The sequence below is a fragment of the Squalius cephalus genome (assembly GCF_949319135.1).
Source record: "Squalius cephalus genome assembly, chromosome: 9".
In the NCBI taxonomy this organism is placed as follows: Eukaryota; Metazoa; Chordata; class Actinopteri; order Cypriniformes; family Leuciscidae; genus Squalius; species Squalius cephalus.
The window spans coordinates 27,362,576-27,386,248 of record NC_137130.1 but is presented as its reverse complement, the minus strand read 5'-3'; the positions used below and the strand labels follow the sequence as shown (position 1 = coordinate 27,386,248).

Here is a 23,673-nt window from a genome sequence, read left to right as displayed (position 1 = left end):
CAGTTTTTGAGTTGAAATATGAACTCAGAGACTGACATTGTGTTGAGTTTCAGATCTTGGGCCCTACAACAGTACAATGATTGAACTGAAATCTAGGGACAGAGAGGAACAATATTACTTGCTAAATTAAAATTATTATTACTAAAAACTTAATGTGTAAATATTTGTATTAACATATAAAGACTGAACATTGATGGGGCAAATCTGGGGAGATATATGGTTATGCTTGTTTGGCACTGCAAGGACGATCAGCTGTCCTTCCCGTCTCCCTGTAGCACTGTCTTAGGCATCTTAACATTACAGTTTATTATTGCACTGGCCACATCTGCAGTAGGACTATGGCATGTTCACACAGCTGATCAGGGACCCTGGGCATCTTTCTTCTGGTGCTTTTCAGAGTCAGTAGACAGTCTCTTTTGTGTCCTAACTTATTAGTGTCTTAAGGACTGTTGCATGTGCACAGGTGCATGTGCAAGAATTATTTATGGTTCATTGAACAAGCATGAAAAACACTGGTTTTTAAAACCCTTTCCTAAAAAGATCTGTAACGCTTATTTAGATTTTACAAAATGATCTTATAGAATATAGTATCTTGAAAAGTACATCAGTTGGGTGCCGAATGTAAAAATTCCATACATTTTCTCCATAGGGGAATTGATTTTTAATGATAACTTATGAACAGTTAAAGACAGACCTACTGGCAAATGGTATTTGCCTTTGTTGAAGCTTCATGGGATTGTAGTTCTTTACCTCATTAAAGACATTAAGTTATAAAGTATAGAGTTCGTCCCAGATCCAAGTGGGTTTGGGTCCAAGAATCCAAGTGCCACACGGGTTGAGTATTAGTATTAGTTTTGAGTTTTAGAGGCCTTGGGCAGTTTTAAATAAATTTGCTTTTACAAAATGGATCTCTGAAGACCGGAATTCTTTTAAAATACACTTTTAAATGATGTTTCTTATTTGTATTCTCTGATTTCGGTCTATGTCATACCCGGTCCTGCAGGCTGTGCAGACGTCGCTGCTTATTACATTACACCTACTTACATTCGGGTCAAGTCAGGATTATAAAAATAATGCCATAGGGTCAAATCAGACTGCCATTTTGAATGATCCATGGTCATTTTTTTCCTTGTTTTTTCTCAATACTCCCACACAATTACCAATGTAGCCAGAGCTAATTTTGCATGACATGACAGAAATGGGCAAATGACATATCTATGCACATATCCCACAAAATCTGTCCTGACAGCTCTAAAAAATAAATCATTATTATAATTTATGAGAGTGTATATGGGTAAAGATCTAATTTTATTTCAAAAAAAGTTATAGTACGAGTTATATGGTGCATGCATACACACATATACACATACACTCTATATAGTGCTGGTGATGAGGACTATATGAGATCCAGGTGTGCGTAGTTTAGGTGCCGAGGAGGATGGTGGGAAATGCTGTCTGTGACAAAATCAAAGTAATGTTGTGATTCACCTCGTGGCTGGTTATTATAAAACAATTAAACATTTCAAAAATCCCTATGACAAAAAAATGTATGGGAAAAATACTTTTGGAAACAAGGTTGCTAAAAAGTGGGCAGACACTGTTATACAACTGTTGTTACCATCATTTTATAGAGGCAAAAAAAATTAAATTGTGTATTACACAATTGTGTATTGCAAGGCTAGATTTTTGGTGCAACATGCATTTGTGCATCAATAAAAGTGCAGCAACGTATTATGTTAAAAGATCTAACCTAATAAAATATGTATTGGTTTATTATCATCAGAATAAACTATTTTTCAGCCATCAAGCTCATCCACATCAATCAGAATTTAGTTTCAGAACTTTCTGTTTATTTAAAACAAAAAAGCATTCAGTGATATATTAAAATCAACCGGTTATCATACAATACTGTCTCTCTTTCCCCCCACACATGCAAAAACAAACACAGGAACATGCAAATTACATTTACTGTGGGCAGAACATCGTCTCTATGCACGCTCTCCTCCTCTCACAAGCACACAGATCCAGCAATGCTGTGAAAAGCATTGGACTTGACGGTTTTCCTGGTTCTCTCCCCTGGGCAGATTGAATCTTCACAGTGAAGGCTGGTATAAATATTTAACCTGCCTCCTGATGGGGTCACCCTGTCCGGGGCTGCTGGGTTTTCACACAAGCCCACATGGTTTGTGTCTCTCTCTCACACACACACACACATACACACAAAACTAGGGCAAGGACCCGACAACAACCTCAGAGACCTCACACGACAAACGAACACATGAGCGAGCTGATATATTGACCTCACACCCTCATCTCTCAAAGCATCTGGACGCTCACAGTGCGGCACACTGCCCCATCTGATTTCATCCCCATTGGCTACAACTCTCTCACACACTGTGACATTTACGCAAGACAGATGAAACACACGCACATGCACAGGACCCAGCAGGGAGGCTTATCATGTGTGAAACGAACCAGTAAGTGACACCATGACGGCACAAGGCCTTTTTATTTGTACACACACCCGAGCGTCACAACCCTATAAGCCATTCCCATGAGTGAAGCATGAAAATAATGAGGTTTTTGTTAGACCTTCCATGTACCTCACTAACCTGACAATTACTGTCTCATCATAAGTCATGAATCACTGTTCAAAGGCATAATACGAACCCTTACCCCAAATCTACTCTTAGTCTAATTATAACCTTATCCCTAGTCTTGACCCTCAAACAGGCCTTTAAAGGGCTCTCACAAAGTCAGGACCAGCCAAAATGTCCTCACTTTACTCTCTTTGTCCATATACATTGAAAACCTATGAATGGTTTAGTATCACATTATATGTAATTTTAATGTAAAATACTGTCTGAAAATACAAATCTGCATTTATTTTGTAAAAACTATGAATTACTATATAAATTCCAGTGAAAATCAGTAAAGTAAGTCTCAGAAGTTCTCAGGTTTAATTCTAGTTTTGTTTATTCTTATTTTTGTTATCAGTAATGTACATTAGGCTGTTTTGTGTTACATTTTGTGTTATGTAATAAATGTATATTACATTTTTTTTTGTGTGTGTCGTATGTTACCCTGATGATTTTTTGTCTTTGCGTCTATGTCCCTGTGTGAGTATTGGAAATGTGTAGCCCGTCTTTCTGCCCTACGGTCTGTATTGTGATGGTTATCAGTACATTTTAAGGTAAAAAAAAAAAAAAAAAAAAAAAAAAAACATATATATATATATATATATATATATATATATATATATATATATATATATATATATATATATATATATTAGGGCTGTCAAAAGATTAATCGCAATTAATCACATCCAAAATAAAAGTTTGTGTTTACATAATATATGTGTGTGTACTGTGTATAATTATTTTGTATATATAAATACACACACATGCATGTATATATTTAAGAAATATTTGCATACATATACTGTATATATATTTATATAGTTTATATTATATATAAATATAATATTTTTTATATATAAATAACACATTTTTCTTAAATATATACATGGGATGTGTGTGTATTTATATATACAAATTTAATTATACACAGTACACACACATATATTATTAAAAACAAACTTTTATTTTGGATGCGATTAATCGCGATTAATCTTTTGACAGCCCTAATATATATATATATATATATATATATATATATATATATATATATATATAGGTAGTTCAGGTAGACTAGATTTTTAATATTATATCTCTTAAAAAATACACGGTTATAAGTTATCAAACGTACAGGCCAAATATGCCATCCCTGCAATACCAGAAACATAGACCCCATATTTTTTATGGTGAATTTCTGGCAACCACTGCTGCTGTTTTTTGTACTATACATTTTTTACAGGATATTATATTTATATCAGGCTAACTCTAACCACCTGTTTGTGCATTTTTAGAATAAAACCCTTATTATGCTGAAATTGTATGCAATTATTTACACTATCAATGGAAAAATTAATCTGCAGCAGTCGGTACAGATGGTACAACGGTCACACATGGTAAAAGTCGGTGCTCTCCAAAAATTCTGAGTTTACAAGTTGTAATAATAAGTACTACGAAGACGTGAACGCTTTTTACGTCGGGATCTCGTAATTGCGGTAATTCCAACATGGACGTGAATGCACCTTTAATTTGGAAAAACTTTACAAAAAAGTTCAATAAAATGGTTGTAGAAAGTTTAATAATCTAAATTGATAATTTAATTAATTTAGTTATTGCATTAGGTATAATGAACTAGCAACATTTATTACAACATTTATTAATAATACATTTTAAGTTGTATGCATTAACATTTGATACAAATATTAATGAATGGATAAACAATAGTATATTTATAAATTACCGTTAATATTTATTAAATGCTACATGCTGTAAAAGTATTATTGTTAGTTCATGATACCTAATGCGGTAACTATTAAGTGTGTGTATGAATCCTTTTGTCAAATGACGACATCACTAAATATTCCCAAAGGGAGGTTGTCACATTTATCTCACTGTAGGGTGCAGATTTGCCAGCAAACTAGTGAAGTACACACACAGAGACACACAAACACACACACACATTCAAAACATAATGAACTGATGAAAGGTCAAATCTCAGTTCCACACATACTTTTGTGGAAGCTGAACACCTTGAGTTCTATTTTAACCTCTAAAGACGTGGAGACATATAGACCAGCGTCTGCATTATTGTCACAACTCTGCGTCATCGCCTTTCATCATCCCTGCACGCACAGACCTGACTCATGGATCACAAAAAAAATTCACATTGAGGCTAGACACACACCTAGCTCTGCTCTTTCTGTTGAACAGACATTAGGAGGTGACCCATCACCACTCTGTGTCAAGGCGTTTGTATTGATTGCTCTGTTGTGTCACCGTAGGACTGGGTCATTTCTGACGCACCTGCAATGACGCCCCCCACCCCCATGGTCAGTCTGACCGACCTAGACAAACAGAGACAGGGTAGGAGGGAGTGCTAAAAACAGTTCGAGGTTTACCAACTGATAACGTACGAACCCACATTCCTCTGGTTGAGATAACAGCAGAGCTCTGGAAAGCAGACTGGGATCAGAGCCAAGCAGACGGGAACAGGAAATATATTGCAATCAGAAAGTATTCACACTGAATACTATTTTATGTTGCAGTCTTATGCTAAAATGCTTGAGAGTGCTGAGAAAGAGGTTCAAAGACGGATGTTGTCACGGTCTTGTGACCAAAGATAGCCGGTGATAATCTTGCAGTGTGTGTGCTGCTACGATCTACCGACTAGCCAATAAAAATGTAACATGAAATGGCGTATTGATCAACGCAACATGGCACTGAAACTTAAAACTACCTCAAGCTCCATTTGCAAAATTTGCATGGCAAGCTGGCCTCTTTTCCCTAGCCATGACCACGTCCATATTCTCCTCTTACGCTTCCTCCTCTTTTTTTCAGCGCACATAAAAATTAATCTTGCTCTATTTGTTTACCACTAGCGATTTATTCCTCTATACTAACTTGAGTTGTACAATGAAGTTGTATCATCATACAGTCTACATATATGTCATACCCAAGTTTATTAGATCCATTTCGTACTGTGTGTTTTATAATGATCTTATAGGATTGCTCGAACAGTCTGTAGCAGGCATTAAAAAAGCTATAATAAAAAAAAAATTCTTATGAGTAGGTAAGTAGTTGTTGCCACTGTTGTTTTGACCTGTTGAAAATAATGTTACAAGTTTGCCAGTGCTGACATTTGACAATGGAGGAAATTATAACTTGGCAATAATATTTATAGGCAAACAGACCAAAGTAGTATGTGGTTTAGAGATTGTTACCAACATAAACATTGTTTTGTGAACCTAAAGTCAATGCACAGCAAATGTGATCATATGCAAATTATGTTGATTCGTGTTTCATAATGGTTACTTTCACTTTCCCTTTTTTTGCTAGCAAACTCATTTTGTTTTGAGATTCAGTTGCTTCAATCAAATCTGTCCAGATAGCTCTAAAATATAAATAATTATTAGGCTTTCCATAGTGATTTTCTATAGTGATAGGGAAGGCAAAAACAGGGTAGGGAAGATTGTTTTATGATGCACTTGATGTGCCTTTTTAAATCATGTCCAATCAAGTGAATTTGCAAAAGGACACCAATCAAAGTGTACAATATATTAAAGGCCCCCTGAAATCAAAATGTAAGTTTTTTAGCTTTTAGTACGAACATGTTAAAGGACAATTCTGGTGAAAAATGAACCTGGGGTAATTATTAGTCTCGATTAGTCAAGCCACGAACGCCGTGCTACGTTAGATTTCACAAACGTAATTCCTATCGACCAGCTCACGTAGCACGGCGTTCGTGGCTCGACTAGTTACTTACAAAGTTCTCAATGCTTCGGTTTGAATGTAGGGCCCCTCATTATGCTACCATGTTAGTGTGAGGCTATTTTGAGCCTTGTTAGTGATATTAACTAGCGATTTACTTTTACTTACACTATGCCCCATATACTAGCGTTATAAGCTAATCTGTTTTTAGAGATAAAACTCTTTATATTCGATTATCATGAAAACGCTTCCCAGGTAACGATCGACTCGGTAATCATGTGTTAATTACCCCAGGTTCATTTTTCACCTGAATTGTCCTTTAAGGTTATGAATAAGCTGGTGTGTTCCAAACCAATGCCAAAATTCGCATTTAGGAGATATAAGCATTCAAAACTTACAGTCCCACATTTCCGCTAAAATGGATCACGGATTTTTATGACATCACCGCAGACTTCAGCTTCTCATCACATGTTCTGTCCAATCAAATTCTCTCTAGAATCTAAAGCGTCCCGCCCCCTATGCTATAAATACCAGCTGGCCAAAGCGACCGTTGACAGGTCGCGGAGCAAAATGGGGTTTTGCCAAGGTCGATATTGTCCCCACCACTTTTTGAAATAACTCGCGACACGGATGTACCTAATACAAATAAATAAAACATCTCCAGTTAGCTAGCAGAGTATTAATTTCGTTCGTTTGTCGAATAAGAGGTGTTCTAGCGCTGAAATGTGTTGTTTTTTAAATCAAGCTGCTGAGTGCTCGTTGCCGCTGCTATCAGTGACGCGGATACAGCATTCTCTTGTGACTCGCGCACAGTCTTCACTTGGACGTGCGATTCAATCTATCACCGTTACGGAGACTATCACAAAACAAAATGCACACAAACGTGTCCCTGCTTGACATACAACCAACCACTGATAAACATATTTGGTTTTGATGAGGAAAAAAACCCACACGAGTGCGGATTAGAACCCAGAACCTCTGACACACTTGGCAAAAGTTCTGCCACTAGATCATGAAAGTACACAAACTATATTAGCGGATCTATGAATTTATTCACGTGAAAATGATCGGCACTAACAATATATATTAGTAGACCTCATTAAATGACACATTAAACCCAATGTACTATTGAAACTGATTTCTGGACATCGTAATGTTATTTTTTCCGAAAATTGTTATTGTACATACAGTATTGTACATATTAGCATTATATAGCAACCTCCTCCCCCCACACCCGTCTCACCCACTTTTTAAAACAAAATTAAGCCACTGATTGGAGATGTGCGTTCAGTTGCTCGAGTTTTATTCTGTTTTCCATATAGGCTACATTGGTTAGGAATGAAATGGCTAGAATTTATTCTCACCTCTACTATTGAATCCAAGGTATCTGTGCTGTCAGGTACGACTTGCAGTCTGTGAGGTAAACTAAACGCTATTGGCTATTTGATAAGGGTGAGGAGCCATTCAATATATCCCGCCTTAGCTTCCTGTTTCAGTGGAAATAACATCAATGCATCATACAAAGCTGCGCGTTTCAAGGCACTTCAGTAGGCCTTTAAAGATGGGATGCAAATGAGGTACATTTTTAGTGCCATTGCAAAGGTTGATAAAATTTGATAAAAAGTGATCATACATTTGGTGTTTGATTTTCATTATGGATAAATTGATGTGAAAAAAGGTAATTAAAAGTATTCAAGCAATGTTCAAAACATTTGAAAAATGATTAAGTCTGAAACTGCACTGTAAATTGATCAAAAGAGCATTTTCATCTTTCTTTCATCTTCTCGGTCACTATACTCTCATTGTTCTGCCAGCTAGATGACAACAAAATTAACATCACACACTGCTAATCTGCACTTTGAAGATGCTCTCACATGACTGCCGTGGTTAAAAAGACAGGATGTGAGAGAAGATTATGAAATGATAATTAAAAACAGTGTACAATAGCTTCACCGCTGAAGGAAACAAGAAGAGGAGAACTCAGACAAGGGAAAGAGCACATTCAAAGGTGAGTGAAAAGGGAGTCTGAACAGAGATTTGAAGCGATGGCGACCAGCTGGATATTGACTGTGGTCTTCCTCCTAAGCATCTTTGGACAAGGAACACACCCACGAGGTGAGTTTAAATTTGTAATATGGTTACAATTACATCTCTTATTAAATGGTTCGGCCTTTCTTCGTATTATAACATAAAATGTTTGCAGATGCCACTTATATTTTACTGATATTTTATAGAATGAGATTCACACATTTCTATGTGTGGCTAAAGTGCCCAAACACTGTTTGTTTCATGGCGAAAATCATGGCCTTGTTTAAATCTGTCACAAAAACAGTGTCAAATAAATTGTTGTGGATAAACGAGTGTAACGGACAGTAACTGTTGATCAGGGAAAATCTGCTTTTATATTCCACTTTTAAGCACGATGCTTCTTTGATTTAATGGAGCAAATGGTTGTGCAGAAGAATGAGGAATCTGTTATTTCATGTGCATGTGATGGATTTGTGTTTGAAATATGACAAATGTATGTAATAAAAGCTTCTTCTTAACCTTTAATATCCCACATTTACATTTGTGTAACAGGAATACTCACTTGAGTGAATGATTCTGTTTCCAGCGCTCACATTAACTGGTTACTAACATGCTGTGCACTAACTGTCCTAGGAGAAAAAGACATTGCATCACAACAGAATCAAGATGCTGAAAAAAAAATGACAGGTCAGACAATATACACTTTTATTTATTTAAAACTATATTGAATGAATAAACGATAGAAAATAAAAGGAAAAACCAAAAACAGAATGGTCAGTGAAGGGAGGAGATTGACCTCGCGAAAACATTTAAAACCAGTCTGGCTTGGCAGGGAAATATAGGTTTTGTGTATAAAGAAAAAAAAAAAAAGGCAAAATACATTGTAATACCCATTTTTTTATATTTGAAATATATTTTAATAATTTACCTCAACGTGTCAAAAGCAGATCACATTTATTTATATATTTATTTATTTTAGTTTGATTAAACAAGCAATTTACTTTAGTCCAATATTTAATCTAATTTAAATACAATTTATAGTATATTTTTTCTTTCTTTCAGATTTCAAAGAGCAGATCTTTATGGCGGGCAGCGATGCGACTTTATGGTGCGCCAATGTCACTGATGTCAAATGGAATGAATTCATTTATATTGTGTGGAACATCAGCATGCGGGGCAGAAAATGTTTTCTTGGTTTGTCACGCCAACTGGACGACACTTGTAATGATGGAAAGAGGCTGTACAACACTTCAAATGGATTTTCATTATTCATTCCCAAGATTTCAATGGAAGATGAAGGATCTTACTCTTGTGATTTATCAGTAAAAGGAGGAAGCACTGCTATAAATGTCTCTGTAAGCGGTGAGTTCAATTTCAAATTATTGTAACACTATTGTAAAAACTGTGAAGATTTGAAAACGCAGGTTAGGTGTAATTCCACTAACTGATCACTAACAACTGATGTTATTAACTTTCATTCAGTGATAGACTACATCTCTCTGTTTCATTGTAGTCATCATGAACCAGTGAAGAATTCAATTTGTTGTTGAAAAAAAAAAAATAGTATTTAGAGTTAGCAATGAAGACAACAATATATAATGATGATATCATAACGATATTCAAATTAAATTAAAGTTCTATGTTTTTAAGTGACCCGCCTGGAAACTTATCTGGACAATGAAAATGGTCAGAGGATTGCTGTCTGTAAGGCCACATATAAAAAGACGGCACCCACTCTCCACTGGGAACCTGCCTTGAACTTTTCCTTCAACAACGCTTCTGTCAAGAAGGCTGACACATATTATATTGAGAATCGAGTAAATCTTCCTGATGATATGACCATCAGTGACCTCAGCTGTGTGGCCTCATACCCCTCTGTGTCCGGCTCTCTGCAACAGAAGAGCACACTGCATATCACAACACCAGGTGAACACCAGGAATTTACAATCGTTCTGCTACAAGCACATTTACAGTGCATGTAGAAAGTATTCACACCACTTAATACTGTTGTCATTTTGTTATGTTGAAGCCTTATGTTAAAATGTTTTTTTTTTTTAATCACAATCTACACTCCAAGCCCCATAATTACAAAGCAAAAACGATCCTCGGACCGTCGGTAGACAGACATTTTCAGTTCTTGCTTTGCCAATATGAAGTGTGGAGTGTAGATTGTTGTAGAAAATCATTTTAATTGAAAATATTTAGCATAAGGCAGCAACATAAAATGTCTGCATACTTTCTAAATGCACTGTAGCACTATCTAGGGTTACTACATTAAAGCTTAAGGTCTCCAGGCTGATTAGCCGCCAGTGAGAGGAAACCACTGAATGACAGGAGAGGGAATGAATGTCCTTATCAAGCAGTGGCACTGGGCAGCTCCAAGACCATAAAAAGTCAAAATCATGTTGATTAACTGCTTGTCACCATAAGCGGAGACAGCGCTCTAACGGCTTCTCATTCTTCGTCTCTGGTTTCACTATATACACGGACTCTCACACACATACAATATACACACGTGTGCCAGCATGCCAGGATATTCTTCATCTAAAGTTTATCAACAAGAGTGAATCTGAATAAGGAACTGTATGGCTGTATCACTGACAAATGTCTGATCACATATGGTGCGTACAAGCAGTCACTGTTTCTCAGACTATGCAATCTAGTTACATAAATAGTCTGAATGCTTATGTGTTGTACATTGACTAGTAGGAACATGTGGAGAGGGAGAGCCTTCATGTTTGTCGGCCATGTCTGCTATGGCAAACAAGGATACATTCAAGAGTAACACAAGTGTGACTGCACAGTTATTCACCTATTAATGAATTGGTTAATAGAAATCTTAAGTTTTGTACAGGGAGTTTTTCCACATCTAAATTGTGTTCTCTCTTTCCAACAACTTCTGGGGTCGTACAGGAATACAATTTTGTCTAAGAATGAAGGAAGAAACACCAACCCAAGGAGAGATGAAGAAACACGGAGGATAAACAGGAAGTGGGTGGCAAAAGCAGGCACGATAAGAACATGAATTGGAGGGAGGTGTTTATCTGAGAACCGCTGACTTTACATTTTAATATAGAGCATCTGAAAAAGTACAGCGGAAGCACCAAAGAGGGCATTAAAAATGTCATTTATGGTCTTAGTTTTCTGTTTATTTTTGTCTTGAATAAAGATACAATTAAATTGTTATTTGGCCTTTGAGTCAACAGTATTTATTAGTCATATAGTCCAACATTTTGCTTGTGCTGTCATTCTTCAATATAAATGCCATGCCATTTGATATTTTGTGTAGTGTAGTTTAGTTTAGTGTAGTTTAAGAGTCCAAATGCTTTTGGGTCAATTGTAAAGCTAGCAGTAATTTGAAGTCTCACAAATGCCCACAAATCCTTTTTTAAAGAAATTAAAGTAACTGAGATGCATAAAACACAATGTTCCACAAAAAGGAAAAAAAAGGAAATCTGGGTCTCTATTTCCCTTTATTTATGGTAATCTGAAGTGATTTAATTATTTACACTTAAGCAATAAATTCCAGAGCCATTATGTCTGTGTGTTTGAGAGAGAGAGAGAGAGCGAGAGAGAGAGAGCGAGAGAGAGAGAGAGAGAGAGAGAGAGAGAGAGAGTTTGGAGAGGAGTTAGGCTTAGCACCATCAGCACTTATTTGACTTGTATTGATGAACTTATTGATGAAGTCATTCACCGTTCCTAACCTTTCTAGCCACCACCACCCATTACCAAATACCTGAAAACCAATTCAGATGACTCTAAACCATGAGCCTAATTACATATTACCCAACAGAACTGAATTGACTGTGGAATAACACTTAAAGTGAGCTACAGGTAACTGTAATCTAGGACATTGTGACTCTATGAAGGGCCATGAGATTAATCAAAGACAATAGGTTTGTTTGTACTGAAAGGGCCTGAACAATGAGTTTACGTCATGGGAAATCTGGAGTCGTTAATTCTCGGCAGCTTCCTCAAGAAAATAAATAGACAGGAGCAAACATTCTGAAATCCTTTTACAGCATGTTATATGGTAAATATTAAGATTTAACAAAGATATTACAAATAATTAAGATTAAGAGCTTGCACAATAAGATAAAGTACTGAACTATAATAAGTGGGGAATTTATTCAATTGAAATGCAGCAAAGTTGTGAATTGACTATATGTATCAGGAAATGTATGCTGATTCGTGGGATCTGATCATTTGACAGAAAAACAAAATCTAAGAATACTAATGAAATTGTAAAAAAGTGAAAAGTATGACTATTCATAAAAAACAACAACACAATATTACCACCAGAGAGTCTGTAAATCCACGCCTCCTTCAAAAACCCAAACGTGGTTACAAAGACAAAGACAAAGACATGGTTACGGCCTTGCCTGAGACTTCCGCAGAAGATCTATGCACATGTTTTAATATTTAGACCACTTCTATTGATTGCTATCACCATGTGAATAGTGAGAGTTTCAACCAGTATAACAAAAAATGTTTATTAAAAAACCTTACATTACCCTGCTTTTAACTGGGGTTGGAATCCATGTATTTTACCTTTAAGAGCTAAACAAATAATTCATTTAGACTTTTTTTTGTCATCCTGTTGACAACACATTTCAACACATTTCCCCTGATAACCGCACCACCATCTAAATGAGGGAAAAGCCTTCAAAAGAATGTGTTCTTTATATTTAGGTGTTTAAATGGTCAGTATCCCTAGCTTGCGAGCGTCTTCTCAACACCCTGATTCTTGACATTAAGTTAATGTGGAAAGCAACCTATTTGGTCCAAACTCTGAATCCTCCATTGACACTGAAATGCGTAAGAGGTGATTTTTTTACAACACCACTTGGGTCAGAGTCTGTAAGACTAGAAGACAGCTGTGCTGGCCTCTGGAGAACTTTATACACATTTTCCCCTCTCACCATGACATTTCAGTCATCTGACATTCTTACTGCTAATAATACAGATGTACAAAGAACTACTTTTACCGTTTTTAAAGGTCATTCTCACCACGGTAAAAAATGTAGGATAACTGTTTTGGATTTCTCTTCAGGGTCGTAACGGAAACAAGGATACGCTCAAGAGAAAATAATATCTAGATGATGTTCCAGTAAACAACAGAGTTGAGGACCAGAGTCTCATTGCCTTAACATAAGTGACCCCTGCAGGGCATTCATGGTGTTATAAGAATGCAACTACCCTTTTAACCTTTCAGCATAAGATTTAAATGATCCAAGTATCTAAAGAATATTTAGAGAGGACAAAATTCAAGATGTCTGAGTGAGATATTAAAATAATACATGAAAAACTACAGGCATTCACAGGTGTTTAGACTGACTGACAGTACTCTGAATGTAATAGGCTATTCTGTAATTATATTAAATATCTTACAAACTTGATAACGAAGCTAAAATATCAGAATAACAAGAATGGAGAAACACACACACACACGTTGGTATATGTGGTTTACAAGGACTCCCAATAAGCCGAATGGATTTTATACACATACAAACTATATTTTCAAGAACATATTTTAATTAATGACATTTTCCCATTTTCTGACCTAATCAAGTGAGAACTATTTACGGTTAATTGTTAACAAACATGATCTAACTCTTTACATATGAGCAAGGCCTAATTAAACAATAATAATAGTTTGGTTATTTACAATGACAATGAATGAAGTCCTCAGTATTTGTATACCATAGCCTATTAATATATTAACAATGTAGAGACTTCAATATAGAAACTATGAATTAACTATAAACTAATAGTTTGCAAAATGATTTGTAATTTATTACTGTATACTTACAGTATTACTGATTTTCTTTTTATTTTAATTCACGTTTTTATTTATTCATTTGTACATTTGTTGTAAATCTTTTTTTCTCTCTCTCTCTCTAGACTTTTATACAGTTCCCAATTCAAAATCAAACTCAACTAAACCCAAGCCTAAAACTAACATAGACATGTCGGTCACTCATCTAACATTACCGTTGCGTCGAAGTCTTGATATTAAACGCCACCAAGCGTCGTTACGCGCAACTACCGTTATTCTGCGTTAAAGGTTTTGCTCATGAATATTAATTAGACTCCGTGCCTAGACACCCCTTTGGAAGGTTACGGAGGAACGTCAGCGTAAGGTAATTTATATTCATGAGCTCAGTCTCCGCCATAGAAGCGTCACTGGTCCTGCACAAATCAATACAACACGTATATGAGTAACTTTTCTCAGCTTCCCAGACTTTTAATTCTTGAGACTAGGATAAAATAATTATTAAAAACGTATTTCTATTGCTCTACCAACCTCTTAAATGCGTGTGAAAAGATGCTGAACCCTTCTTCAAACGGCGAGTCGTCTCATGTTGTGGTGAAATATGTTGAGGAGTATCTGGAGCTGGTCGAGTCTTTGCCGCTGGACCTACAGAGATGTGTGTCTCTCATGAAGGAAATAGACGCCAGATATCAAGGTGAGACTATACGGACACTCGCACTCGTGTAAGAAGAAAACACTGCATTGTTTGAGCAACGGGTGTTAGATGTCACACTTACTACTAGCTGGCTAGCGGCTAACTGTTAGCACGTGAAACTCGCAGTTTCCCCCACGATTGAGAGGTTAAATCTACAAAGTTGGTTAAATATGTATGGTTAATGTATTTGTCATTTATAACTCAATTTTGTAGCGACTTCTATGAAATCGCTGCCTATCCTGTTCGGATGGAGTGTGAAGTCGAGGGGTCTGGCAGATTCTAGAGCGCCACTAAACTTCCTGTCTAAATTTATGTAACTATTAGCTTGAAATCACAGTTGTGTGCTAGTGTTGCGTAAATACTATATAGTCTTTGAAATATCATAAAGACTGCACATATACGCATGAATGGTCAGCGGCTGTGTCAACCGAATGTAAAATGTCGACGCTACAGGAAGAAAAAATAAATAAATAAATAAACTTGTTTTTTCATGCACTGGTCAATTTTAATATTTTGGGCTACATTTCAATGTTTATTTTACTACACTTAATTTATTTGCATCTGTTAATTTCAATTACAATACAAATTGTTAAAGGCCGTTTTCTAAAAATGCTGAACTTCAGTTTTATTCCTATTTACATTGTTTTTATAGAGGGCATTGCTCATGTATTTATATAACATTTTATTCCTAAAACATGATGGCAAAGATACTAAATTAATTAAATCCCTTCTGTTAAACATATTTGTCTCTATATGTCAAAAAAACAAAAACAAAAAACAATTAACCTGACTTTAAAGAAAGCTCAGATGCTAAATGAGTGCATATTTAATTAAATAACGCTGCATTTGCCTGGCAATTACTCATTACGCTCTCGATCAAGTTATAATCTTTTCTCCTGGTTAAATAAAGGTTAAAAAAAAAGTGCATAGATTGACATACAGTATCAGTAAACATTGTGCCAGTATTATATATTTTTTTTACACGGATCTTTGGTTATTTATCTTGCAGAGATCCTCAATGAATTGGACGAGGCTTATGAAAAGCACAGACATGAATCAGACCCTGTGCAGAGGCGGCGTCTCCTTCACTGCATCCAGCGCTCTTTGATCCGCACAGAAGAACTCGGTGACGAAAAGATCCAGATCGCAGGCCAAATGGTGGAAATGGTGGAGAATCGCAGCCGGCAGCTTGAGTGGCAGGGTGAGATTTTCCAGGCCTCCCAGGACTCTCCGGAGAGCACCGTGTCGGTGGGCAGCACCCCCAGTGCCATAGCAACCGTTACTATGACACCACTTTCTGCTGCGATGCTGTCGGCCAGTAAGCCGTCTGTGGAGCGGAGACGAGACGAGACCCCGACTCCAGTTGACAAATCCGGCGGAAAGCGTTCACGCAGGCAGAAAAACGGTTCCGAGAACCGGGAAAACTCCAGTTACACCATGGAGCAAAGCGAGGAGGTTGCTTCAGGCACGCCGAAAGAGAAGAAGGCCAAGACGTCATCCACGTCTTCGAAGAAGAAGAAGAGGTCTAAAAGCAAGCAGGACAGGGAGCCGTCGCCGACAGACCTGCCGATCGATCCCAATGAACCCACTTACTGCCTGTGCGAGCAAGTGTCTTTTGGAGAGATGATAGGGTGTGATAATGAAGAATGCACTATTGAATGGTTTCACTTCTCGTGCGTTGGCCTGTACCACAAGCCCAAAGGAAAATGGTACTGTCCGAAGTGCAGAGGAGACAACGAGAAGACAATGGACAAAGCATTAGAAAGGTCGAAAAAAGACCGATCGTACAACAGGTAGTGACACGTGAACCTGGTTGCCATGTAATGTTTTTCTATTCAGGAGTTTAGTACCCAGTTTGGAGATGTTACAAACTAGAGTTGGTCATCAGTTAGTAAATGTATATCTTTTAGGGATATATTTGAGATAGGGTCAGTTACTTAGTTATCAACGTTCTACAGTATTGGAAGTATCCTCTTCATCCAGCCACAAGTATAGTGCATTTTTGTAAAAATCATTTTCAACTATCGGTTTTGTATTTATGCTTTGCATAACTGTACATATGTTCATTAAAAAAATAATAAACCATGCTTCTTGTAGTGTTGTTTTATGGCTTATTAAAAAAAAGTAAACATTTAGACGAGGCCTTAAAGTACATTGCAAATGTGGACCAAAAATGTGTCTTTAGCTCTTCTGTGTTGCATGATCCACTTTGCATGGTCTCGGTTTCTTACAATAATTTTTTTTTTTTTTACAGTCTATGGTTTCAACTAATTTGAATCAAAAAATTGTCTGTTATTAAATGGAAAGATGAAAGGCTCTGTTTTAGTAAATAGAAAAGACTACTGCTATTATGACAGACTAAAGTACAATAACTATAACGATAATGATATAGTTCCAAAAATCGTTCTAAATATAAAAGAATAGCACAGTCCTCAGCACAACTATATCGACACAGAGAAACAATATCGTTGGAAAAATCTGAAAGTTTTTTTTTTTTCTTTTTTTTACAGCTGATGAACGTTAAAGGCTTAGAACAAAAAAAAATATCGTCTGCTGGTGTAAACACTAATAAAGTTACTGTTATAGGTATCTTTTGTAGTTAGTATTCTTGGTGTGAACACTGAACAGAAATTATGCATTACTCACAAAGGTAGTTTCACCTTTTATTTAAGTAGCCTATTTACAAGTGCTGGAAAATGAGACTGCCAACCAGTGCAAAATCTGTACACAAAACTTTGTATATACAAGAGATTAGTAGAGGAAAGGACACACTCGGCCATTCATGCATGTAACAGGGAATACATCTGCAGAGATTAAGGGCTTGGAAAAAGACCTGAAGACATTATTTGACTTGATTGATTGGACTTGTGTGATGCAAGCCATGAACAGTAAATAACTGCAGTTAACGTATATCTCAATAGTATTTTAAAGGATATTCGTGACATTTTTGAGTAATTCCAGCAAAATCTCATTTTTTTTCAACTAGTAAATATATATTTTATACTCCACACATATTGCCATTTTCTGTCAACATATTTTGACCATTTATATAAACCCTCACATCTGTCTACCAACATTGTATGTGTTTTCAGTGCGTACTAGAGATTCTTACCACTCTTGTGGTAACATGCCAACCCTCCTCTGGCAGAGCCAAGAAGAGTCGTGACTAAATCAGCATAACCAATCCAGAAAGAAATGGAAGCAAAACAGAAATTAAAAGGACACTTTTAACGGCATGATATTAAAATTGACAATGAAGCACCAAGAACATTTTCATCAACACTACTATGACTTAAGATTTATGTGTATCCCGATTAGAACGCCTTGATTGAATCATCCATAATGTGTTTTTCTTTAGAGATGCAAATGCATTTTGCAAAAATGGACAATTACTGCATGTTCATGCCGGATGCAAAATTAGTCGAGCCTTATACACCAGGGGTGAATTACACCCCTTTCAGTGATCCTAATGCGGGCTGAAAATCAGTCCAGGCCAAAATGTGGGAGAGAAATAAAACGAAACAAAAGAAAAATCACAATCTTGCATGAGTAAAGTGCATAAAAACTTAAAAACGGAGATTAGAAAAACTATCCTCCAACAACAGAGCCAAACAAAAGGAAAACAAAGTTTCAGTGAGAACATGGGTTTGTGAATGTGGTCAACTGTCCCTCCAGCTCTGCTCTACAATCGCTGACACCCGTTTCTCATATTCTCGTTTATTTTCTTGATACAGTTGTGCTGCCTGGCTGTTTGCGGGGCTGTTGGGATTGGGCTCATCTAGAAGCGACTGTAAAGAAAGAGAAATCAAGTTTTAGGCCTCAAAGGTATAACCTTTTCACATACAGTACTGTGATGACACGTTTCCAGTTATCAACATCCCAAGTCTAGTAAAGCTTTTTATATTTTCACTAAAACATTTTTATACATATGTATAACTATATAATGTTTAAAATAATAAATGAAAAAAAAAAAAAAAATTAACGCTTTTAAAGGGTGTTTCTAATAGAACTAATAGAAGGAGTGACAGCAAATTTGACATCTTTCTCTCTTCTGACCAACGTAATCAATCTCTATATTTTTTTACTCTTTTGGAAAGTCGTGGAAACTCTATCACAGATTTTTTGGAGCAAATGGAAATACAAAAATTATATTTGCCGTCATCTCCCGTTCCCCGCTATAGAAGTTTACCCAACTATGACGACTTCCGCTTTGAGAACCCCGGAAATGTGAAAAGGGTCCATTGGAAATTTAAATTAACAACTGCAAGCAAAACTTTCTAAAACTCTCTAAACCACAAATCAAAACAAGCATTCTAATTGGACAATTCTCAGATTTAATAATGTCCAAATGCAACAGAAAGCTGTTTTTTGTTTTTTTAGTATAAAAGGACTATAAAACAAAGTTAATTAACACACCTGAATTGATGTCAGAATAGAAGAAACATCGTAAGTTGGACTCCAACGATTCTGAAGAATATCTAGGCAGATACTGCCATCGGCATACACTGAGAAAGACAGCAAGAGAAAAGTTAGAGCAACATATTCCCTACATTCCCTGTCAATAAATAAATAAATAAATAAATAAATAAATAAATAAATAAATAAATAAATAAATAAATAAAGTAGAATTTTTTTTTTTTTTAAATGCTAAAATAACTTTCAGAATGCTTCCAAAACATTAACAACGCTTCCTAATACTGTACAGAAAATATGACCGCAGTAACTGATAATGGCTTTGCAAATATTGAAAGGGCTGGGTATTGACAAATTTCACAATTCAGTTCACTTCACAAGCTTGCAATTTGATTCCGATTCAATTAGAATCAATATTGATTATTGGCAAATTTTCTAAAGGGAAAAAAAAAACTCAACTAATGCCGTGTAAACTATACGGTGAGTCAGTTGGTACTAAATACAGTAGGCATGTCGGTAAGTTGTACTATATCTTTTAACATACCTTCTGATGTCCATATATGCTTATTTTGCGCCGTAACTAGTAGTAAAGAGGAAGAGATGATCAGTTCACTGCTGCTTCAGCGATCCGTCACGCCACATTAAAGAGCGCCAAAACGGTATTAATTAGGGCTGCCCCTGACTAAAGATTTTTCTAGTCTAATATTAGTTGTACAATTAAGCCATTAATCGACTAATCACTCATTTATATTAATTTAATTTCTTAAAGGCCCACTGAACTATTTTCACAGTATTATTTAATGTGTTGACGTATTCTCCACTGAAACATGAAGACAGGACGGGACATATCGTACAGCTCCTCCCCTTTTTAAAAACAGCCAATAGCGTTTCATTTATATCACAGCTCGGCCAGAGCCATTGAGCTCAGTAAAGCCGCATTTGACAGCCACTGTCTAATAGATTCCCCTTTTAGATTTAACATGAAACTGTTACTAAAGCAAAACAGTGAACATGCTGAGGATGTGTAGTAGTTTATGTTGGTGAATGGCACCAGTTTTTTTTCTCTACTCGTCAGTGCTGTTTGAAATGCTGAGTCTAACCGTTTCTCCTCCTAATCTCCTCCATATCGCTTAAATGGGACGTTTTGTGGTCTGCGCAGACTCACGCATGAGATCCGCTCTGTGCTTTTGTGTCTCTAGACTGAAGCAGTGTGCGTACTGCAGTGGATCACGTGACCCTAACGTGAAACCAGACTTCATTTGCCCCAATGGAAATCATATTTACAATGTCTGAATCGTTTCCTGTCCCCTATATAGTGCACTAAGTAGCATTCATCATGTAGAAAACAGTAATTGTGAGAACAAGTGACTAATTTCAGCTTATAGATATTAGTAAGGCTAATATATTCATACTTATTAAAAAAAAATTAACTAATTTTGATTTCATGGAGACTTCAAATATATACTGAAGGGATAAACCATAATGAGCTATATTCTATATATTATATAGGTGTAATATATAGCCTATTCCGTGCTGAAGTGCCTATACACTGGGTTTCGGTTCATTTCAATTTGAAATCTGAGACGTTGTTTCATATCAAAAGTAAAGTTCAAAAGTTATAGTGATGCAACGTTTTGTTCATTGTTTTACAAACATGTAAAATACAATGTTTTGTTCATTCATCATTTGACAGCATAGACTAAAATATCAATTCTTGTGATTTAAGAATCCATATCGGTTCATAAAAACGAGAATAGATTAAAATAGTGAAATCGATATTTTTTTACCCAGCCCTAGTAAATACAGTCATAAATGTATATTATTGACCAGGAAATGCATATGCATTAATACACTTATTAAATATTTTTGCTGAATTGGTTTATTACTAAAATAATTTTTGATCAAAACATTTTATTATTATATACGTTATGTGCAGAACTTTGTAAATGAGGGACTAAATAAAACCTACAGGAGCCGATTCTGTGTGGGAACGTACTTAATCTCGAGTAGACTTTAGAGAGCGCTGGGGCTTAGATTGTCTTTGACAAGGCTTCTAATTTGAGACAAACAGGAAGCACCACTCACCATTAGGGTGAAACATCTTTGAGACAAACCGCACAGTTGGGGGCTTGTTTGGATATTCCTCTGTGAACTCAACTGTGAGTTTGAAGGTACCTTGTGTGCAGAGCAGAAACAACATTGTATCTTTAATCAGTGAAAGACAAATACAACTAATTTTCTTTACACATGCAATTGACCACACGTGATTGTGTCTAGGTCAGCAGACAGACACTTACCATCTTCAAAAGGTGTTCCCTCTGGACTGCATGTAAAAACATGAAACACAATAATCAGGTCAAAGGCAGGAGGAAACTGGCATGAAACATTTGTGTCGCTAAAAGTACAGCATGTTGACCACGACATCAAATAACAACAATGCACATATGAACCAGATTTACTCTTGTCAAGCCCTCAAACTCAAAGGAGCAATATGCACACAATAAAATATTGTAGAAAAAAGGACAACAATAATAATACAAAAAAAGTGTTTATTTTCACAAACTAATTTTCAAAAGTTTGGGGTCGGTAAGATTTTTTCTCTTACGCTCCATATTATTTGATTTAAAAAAAATACAATAAAGACAGTAATATTGTAAATACTACAATTTGTGCAACTGTTTGCTGCTTTGATATATTTTAAAATAATTAAAAATCATTCTAACATGCTGATATTTCTCAGTATTATCAATCTTGAAAACAGTTGTGCTGATTTAGATTTTGCAGAATTCTGTGATGCATTTTTTTTCAGGATTTTTTTAGGCCAACAGGCACTTCGTCAGGTCAGTGTGTGACACCTGTCGGAGCTTGTTTTTGCCAATTGCACATGTTGAATTAGTATGTCTGAGAAGGGATGTGCAGTAAGTAATCTGGTGACTGTCTGCATCTGTCAGTCCAGTCTGAATTGACCTTTTGATAAACAGGAAGTTCAAAAGAACAGCATTTCTTTAACAGAAATCTTTTTTTTTTTTTACATTATAAATATCTTAATGCCCACTTTTGATCAATTCATCGAGTCTTTCCTAAATTAAAGTATTCCTTCTTTCAAAAAAACACTCTCACTGACCCCAAGCTAAATTTAACAGGGAGTTGCATCATTTTTAAACATAACATTTACAGGCCTGAAAATGTCCATTTTAAAATCCTCTCATATTTTCCATGATCGTGGGAAGCCTGTTTGGCTCAGCCTCCACTCGATCAGCTTGATTTGCTCTCTTCTTACCCGAATATAACTGCATTCCACACCATGATGTTGTTCTCGGATGGAGCTCCACTAACGCCGGCTGGCGGATCCTCCTGGAGCCTGCGCGGAACCAACATAGATTTCAGTGCCTCAATCACGCTAATTTATTAAAAACGTGTGATATTACATGACAAAGTGAGGCTTCTGTTTACTTTATAAACATTACTAGTTTAAAAATATTACTAGTCTAAAAAATATAATCACATTCAGACAAGTCAAGCTTGAATAACTTCTCTGACCGGCTTACACTAGCTAGCTAATAAGCTAAGATAAACGTGGAGTTTCTGTGAACCCTCACAATGTAAACAGGCAATGTGATACTACCGACAGACTCACATCAATAAGAACAACATTAAATGTCGTGTTTTTAATCGTTTATTTTACGTTTAATAATCGCCTACCGAGCGTTATGAAGCTAACTAGCTAGCCAGCCAGCTAATCCAAACAGACTTATCATTTCACAGCTAACGTTACTCACCTCTTAAAATCTCGCATGAGTCGCCTTCTAGCTGGAGTAGACATCTTTAACTACACTAAAAGCGTCAGGGATTATTTTTAGAGCCCTACTAACAAATCCTAATGTAACAGTATATATGTCACAACAACAGTGATGATTAATATTCCTTTCTGAGTACAAGACGTCTTTTCACGAGACACGATTATACCACCTGTTCAACACAGGGGGATATTTGCGACTGACAATATAGAATCATCATACAGTATGTATGTAAATCAATTTTGTGTTTTGTTTTTAGAGACGCAATGATTGAAATATCACTACTCGTTTGAAGTATTTATGGGTTAAGAGAAGCAATAAGATAATCTGCCTGAAATGTTCATCTCAGACTACGTAAATGGCAGAGTTTCCCCCTATTTTTCTAATAGTTGGTACGGTCTTAGTCGGAGGAACAGCCTCGATGACGTTTCCGTAGGAGGAATGAGGTCAATGTCCTCCTAGCGGTTAAGGGCGGGAAATGCAACATACGACGATCATTGTACTCTGACGTGAATGATATTTCACAACAGGTAAACGATTACTGTTCGTTTGTTGTTCACATTTGCAGTCATATATCTGATAATAATTAGGAGGGAGGGCCGTTTGAGTTTAGAAGTGTGT

At 36.2% G+C, this 23,673-nt stretch overlaps 3 protein-coding genes and 1 long non-coding RNA gene across 6 annotated transcripts; 2 read left to right on the top strand and 2 right to left on the bottom strand.

Annotated features, from left to right (window-relative positions):
* Window positions 1–7,841: 7,841 nt before the first annotated feature.
* Window positions 7,842–11,637, top strand: LOC307164461 (cell surface glycoprotein CD200 receptor 1). Of its 3 annotated transcripts, none has more exons than XM_079881331.1 (5): window positions 7,842–8,459; window positions 9,006–9,059; window positions 9,435–9,734; window positions 10,023–10,298; window positions 11,286–11,637. In XM_079881331.1, the coding sequence occupies exons 1-5, from the start codon at window positions 8,390–8,392 to the stop codon at window positions 11,354–11,356; spliced, it is 771 nt and encodes a 256-aa protein (XP_079737457.1). In that variant the 5' UTR covers window positions 7,842–8,389; the 3' UTR covers window positions 11,357–11,637. The 3 variants fall into 3 exon arrangements, with proteins under 3 accessions (XP_079737457.1, XP_079737459.1, XP_079737458.1); XM_079881333.1 differs by having other exon boundaries at window positions 8,262–8,459; window positions 8,925–9,059; window positions 11,286–11,635; XM_079881332.1 differs by lacking the exon at window positions 9,006–9,059 and having other exon boundaries at window positions 8,262–8,459; window positions 11,286–11,636.
* On the bottom strand, window positions 9,924–14,759 carry LOC307164463. Its single transcript, XR_013822284.1, has 2 exons — window positions 14,680–14,759; window positions 9,924–10,261 (listed from the first exon to the last, which is right to left on the bottom strand). It is a non-coding gene; the product is annotated as an uncharacterized lncRNA (long non-coding RNA).
* On the top strand, window positions 14,558–18,430 carry ing1 (inhibitor of growth family, member 1). Its single transcript, XM_079881330.1, has 2 exons — window positions 14,558–14,842; window positions 15,852–18,430. The coding sequence occupies exons 1-2, from the start codon at window positions 14,701–14,703 to the stop codon at window positions 16,637–16,639; spliced, it is 930 nt and encodes a 309-aa protein (XP_079737456.1). The 5' UTR covers window positions 14,558–14,700; the 3' UTR covers window positions 16,640–18,430.
* Window positions 16,942–23,392, bottom strand: ube2al (ubiquitin conjugating enzyme E2 A, like). The gene is made up of 6 exons (XM_079881334.1): window positions 23,035–23,392; window positions 22,536–22,616; window positions 21,553–21,578; window positions 21,341–21,430; window positions 19,259–19,347; window positions 16,942–18,630 (listed from the first exon to the last, which is right to left on the bottom strand). The coding sequence occupies exons 1-6, from the start codon at window positions 23,076–23,078 to the stop codon at window positions 18,502–18,504; spliced, it is 459 nt and encodes a 152-aa protein (XP_079737460.1). The 5' UTR covers window positions 23,079–23,392; the 3' UTR covers window positions 16,942–18,501.
* Window positions 23,393–23,673: the final 281 nt, after the last annotated feature.

Excerpts from the sequence above, each read along its gene's own strand:
- LOC307164461 (XM_079881331.1), top strand. The coding sequence starts at position 8,390 with ATGGCGACCAGCTGGATATTGACTGTGGTCTTCCTCCTAAGCATCTTT. Across the intron at positions 8,460-9,005 it reads ACAAGGAACACACCCACGAG|GAGAAAAAGACATTGCATCA; the intron begins GTGAGTTTAAAT and ends TAACTGTCCTAG. Across the intron at positions 9,735-10,022 it reads TATAAATGTCTCTGTAAGCG|TGACCCGCCTGGAAACTTAT; the intron begins GTGAGTTCAATT and ends TATGTTTTTAAG.
- ing1 (XM_079881330.1), top strand. The coding sequence starts at position 14,701 with ATGCTGAACCCTTCTTCAAACGGCGAGTCGTCTCATGTTGTGGTGAAA. Across the intron at positions 14,843-15,851 it reads AATAGACGCCAGATATCAAG|AGATCCTCAATGAATTGGAC; the intron begins GTGAGACTATAC and ends TTTATCTTGCAG.
- ube2al (XM_079881334.1), bottom strand. The coding sequence starts at position 23,078 with ATGTCTACTCCAGCTAGAAGGCGACTCATGCGAGATTTTAAGAG. Across the intron at positions 21,579-22,535 it reads TGGAATGCAGTTATATTCGG|TCCAGAGGGAACACCTTTTG; the intron begins GTAAGAAGAGAG and ends TTTTACATGCAG. Across the intron at positions 18,631-19,258 it reads CTATTCTGACATCAATTCAG|TCGCTTCTAGATGAGCCCAA; the intron begins GTGTGTTAATTA and ends CTTTCTTTACAG.